General features: G+C 51.0%; 1 protein-coding gene across 1 annotated transcript; it reads right to left on the bottom strand.

Annotated features, from left to right (window-relative positions):
* Nucleotides 1-743: 743 nt before the first annotated feature.
* Nucleotides 744-2,035, bottom strand: PNRC2 (proline rich nuclear receptor coactivator 2). The gene is made up of 2 exons (XM_049775110.1): nt 1,834-2,035; nt 744-1,565 (listed from the first exon to the last, which is right to left on the bottom strand). Exon 2 carries the CDS (start codon nt 1,545-1,547, stop codon nt 1,128-1,130), a length of 420 nt encoding a protein of 139 aa, XP_049631067.1. The 5' UTR covers nt 1,548-1,565; nt 1,834-2,035; the 3' UTR covers nt 744-1,127.
* Nucleotides 2,036-4,386: the final 2,351 nt, after the last annotated feature.

Consider the following 4,386-nt stretch of genomic DNA (forward strand, 5'->3'; position numbering starts at 1 on the left):
AATAAACATATTATCAAGGTAATATGCACAAGAGATTACATATTTTGCATGAGTGGGCTCCCTGGGTACACTTAACTGATGAAGAAAAACAATGGCATACACATACATAGCTATCTTCAGGTTACAAAATTAGTGAAAGCCAAGATGCAATCTACAGCTAAAGGGACTTTTTAGTAGTTATTCTTTGGGTTTGAGGAAAATTAAGTCCCAAACTGCATTTCACATCTCTAAAAAAGGAAGTGTTTCAGCAGCTTAAAACTTGTACTAGTAATTTTCCTTGAAATAGTTTACAACCAGACTGATTATTACATACAATGGCACTTTTAGCACAGGGCAAACTTTAAGAACAATTGACCTTAAAAATCAGGCCATGGTGTAAGAGTTCATCACGGTCACTTACATTCAGCAAATTCATACTAAAATATTCTATCTCTGTAGGTTAAATGCCCCCAAAACCCTTTATATATGCTACTAGTTTTATTACATGTATTTACATGGCTCTTTCCTAAGTATTAAGTTCACATTATAGTTACCCCCACTTCAAGCAAACTTTTACAGGAATGATTTGAGATCAGATCACTGTTCAGAATAGCTTATGCAGTGCTAGAATACAAAAATGTATTTCAAAAGCTACTCAGTGACCACCAAATACTGTTTCTATAAAAAATGACTTTGGTGCTGTTGGCACCCACTCCCAAGTGAAGCACACTCAACTATCTAAAAGTTGTGAGTGTACCCTCTCTCCACTTGCTACTACAGTTCTTACTAAAATACAGCTATTCTTAAGAAAAAAAATTCACATTTTCTTCCGGCAGTGCATCACGTTATCCATTAAGCTTTGAGATAAATTTTAGGCCCTTGTCTTCAACTTAAGCAAATTTTCTTCTTTGTAAGTGATAGTCCTCAATATCCTCCCTACAAAAAAGCAATAGAAACAATTCTATTTCTCAGAACCTACACTTAAGATTGAAAATTCTTCGTACAAAATAAAATTATTTTAATTTACACTGTTACAAGCCATTGTATCAGTGCATTTTCTACATTAATCATTTCTGCAGGTTAATTCCCTAGCAAATGTTTCTGACCAACAAACCCTTAAAATATAATTGACATGACCATTAGTACTATTATACCTGTACTTTAAGTAAGGTTTTAAGTTGAAATGTCATAGTTTCCTTATCAGAAGGATTCAAGGAAACAGGAACCCAGTGGCTTGGTGGTTTAGGAAGAACACTTGGTGATGGTGGTTCACTGAATTTGGCTCCTGCATAGTTCTGGCTGGTTTGAGACTTAAAAAGTAAGGTGGGACTCGATAAGCTAGAGTTCCAATTCTGATTACTTGAAAAACTTTTGTTCTTCCCCCCATTTTGCATGGCCTGCCATGCAGCTGCCGACGAATTGTAAGTATGTCCTCTTTCTTTTTTCTTATGAACAATCTTCATCTGGGGATTTTGATCCTTGGTCTTCTGTCTGTTAAGCTGTTGTTGGTTCTTACTACTATTTCTAGACTGAGGGGCTGGAATGTTACACCTTTCTCCACCACCCATCTTCAGCTTCTTTGTCACCTATAAGTGAATGAAAACACATATTCAGCATAACGAAAAGTTTCCATTTTTAAGATGCTTGTCGAGGCCCCAACTTTTGAACTCTTAAATCCTAGCTAAGATTTGTACTCGCTATCCAGCTGCTGCAACCGCAACCAGTCACACAATCTAGGGACAGCCACAGCCTGTATTACTCATCCTACAAAAAAAAAAAGAATTACTTCCTTCAGCACCCCGTCCCCCGCCAAAAACTGCTTGCTCCCCTTTGCCGCGGACCAAGCCTTCCTACCTTTCGGTCTGCTTCTCAGATTGCAAGATTCCCACCGCCTGACCTCTTCCTTGCCGCCAAGCCCAGGATAAGAGCTGCTGTTTCCTCACGGCGCCTCTCCTTTGTCTCAAAACATCCGTGTTCATGGGCCGATCTGCCGAGTTCAGCCTGGGAGCTGAGGCCAACATCGGAGTCTCCTCAGCACGCGCACTGGAGAGAAGTCCTGGCGGGAGAGGGAGAGGGGAGTGAGTGCTGGGGGCCGCGAGAAAAGGAAAGGCCCGAGGTCACCTTTGGCCAGCTCAGGCCACGGGGCAGCGACTTGGGGCGCCGGCCACTTCGGAACTCGAAACGCTGCGGGGGCGGGCGAGGCGTCTCCCTTCCCTCCTCCCGGTCGAGGCCCTCGGAGCCTCACTTGCGCGCTCGGCGCCCGCCTTCCCTCGGCCGCCGCCCAGGGCGACGTCACGCGGCTCCCGCCTGCCTCCCTCCCTCCGGGCGCGTCCCCAAAGACTCGCGGGCGCCCCCGCGCCCCCTCCGGCCCGCCGCCCGTCTCCGCTCCTCCGCCCCAACAATGGGGACCGGGCTGCCAACATGGCCGCGCCCGAGCCGCCGCTTCCGCCGCCACTCACCGACTTCGCGCCGGGGCCCACGGCTGCGGCGACCCCTGCTCAACGTCCACGCCGCCTCCCCGTGGGAGAGCCGAGCCACGGCACGCGAGCGAGCGAGCGACGCGCGGAGGCCGGCGACACAAAAGCGGCTGACCGTCCCGGCTCGGCGCCCACCTCGCTCCGCTCCTGCTCCCTCTCTGCTCCCTCTGCCGACAAAATGGAGGCGGGGGCGAGCGCGGAAGCGGGGCCCGCGCGCCGGCCAATCAGAACACGCCGTCGGCGCGCGGCTCAGCCAATGGCGCGCCGGCTGCCGCCTGTTGCTGGGGCCTGGGCGGGGGGCGGGGGGTTGGCTCGGGTTTGAAACCCGCCCGAGGAGCATGTCGGGAGCAACCGGCGGCCCCCTCCCCGACCCGGAGGAGCGCCGCTGGCCCCGCCCGCTGACCGACCCCATGCTACCCAGAGGAGGCTCGCGTCGGGAGTCGCCCCTCCCGCCCAGGAGCAGGACGGCCCGAGCGGGCGCGCCCCCGCAGGTGCCCTGGTGGGGCCGTCAGTCTGCTCGCCGGCCCAAGAGACGCTTCCGTCTGACTGACACGCAGGCGGACCCCACAACCCGGGTGGTGCCCCGACAGATAGCAACCCGGACCTTTATGTTCTTTGGCCATCCGCACCCCTTCTCTCTCTCTCTCTCTCTCCCCCTCTCTCCTCCCCTCCCTCCCTCCCTCAGTCAAGAAGACAACTTTGGGGGCCGGAGAGATAGCATGGAGGTAAGGCGTTTGCCTTTCATGCAGAAGGTCATCGGTTCAAATCCCGGCGTCCCATATGGTCCCCCGTGCCTGCCAGGAGCAATTTCTGAGCATGAAGCCAGGAGTAACTCCTGAGCACTGCCGGGTGTGACCCAAAAACCACAAAAAAAAAAAAAAAAAAAAAAAAAAAGAAGACAACTTTGTAGTCGTCTGGGATTCCCTCCGAGGCCTCCCCACCAAACTCAAGAGGAGCCTTTAGTCCATGCCCACGCACACCCACCCGACAGGGGCCAAGCCAGCTTTGAATATTTTCTTATGACCCCAGAATCTCCCATACCGTAAATGCACGGGGTTGGAGGGGCTCTTTCTGCCCACTTTGTCATACGGAGAAGAGGTACAGAGAGGAAAGGGTCTCAGATCCTTGGAGAACATAAAAAACCGCCAGGATTATTGAAAGAGAACACGGAAATGTACCCGCCTTCCAGGGATCCAGGGTCGTTCTCTGCCAACAGGGCTGGGGTTCTTTCTCAGGGCCTAGTGGTACTAGGAACCAACTAGGTCGCTCCAGAGGTACTGGGAGCCGCGGTGTCCATCAAACTGTGGGTCACATATGTCCTAACCCCTGAACAATGTCCCTAATAACTAGTTTCTTAACATTTTTAGATCATCATACCTTTTCCCTAATTCTGTTAACTTTCATTTCTTTTGGGGCCACACCCAGCGGCGCTCAGGGATTACTCCTGGCTCTGCGCTCAGAAATAGCTCCTGGAAGGCTCTACGGTTTGAACATATGTGATGCTAGGGATCAAATCTGTGTCAGCCATGTCTGGGACAAAAGCCCTACCCACTACGCATCAAAACTTTTTTAGTTGGTTTTGTTTTGTTTGGGGGCCACACCTGGCGGCTCTCAGGGATTACTCCTAGCTCTATGCTCAGAAATTATTCTGGTAGGCTCCAGGGACCATCAGCCGAGGACTGAATTGAGATAGGGCAAAGGCTCTGGCCCCTATTAATTTCAAGTTTTCTCTTCTGTTTGTTTTGTTTTTTGGGGGGCCACACCCGGTCACGCTCAGAAATCGCTCCTGGCTTGGGGACCATATGGGACACCAGGGGATAGAATAGCGGTCCGTCTTAGGCTAGGGCAGACACCTTATTGCTTGTGCCACCACTCCGGCCCCAATCTTAAGTTTTCTTTTTAGCTTCAGTTTTGGGGTGTATCCCCAAAA

Source organism: Suncus etruscus, chromosome 6, assembly GCF_024139225.1.
Source record: "Suncus etruscus isolate mSunEtr1 chromosome 6, mSunEtr1.pri.cur, whole genome shotgun sequence".
NCBI lineage: Eukaryota > Metazoa > Chordata > Mammalia > Eulipotyphla > Soricidae > Suncus > Suncus etruscus.

What these genes read in the sequence shown, in the direction of transcription:
- PNRC2 (XM_049775110.1), bottom strand. Translation starts at nt 1,547, where the DNA reads ATGGGTGGTGGAGAAAGGTGTAACATTCCAGCCCCTCAGTCTAGAAAT.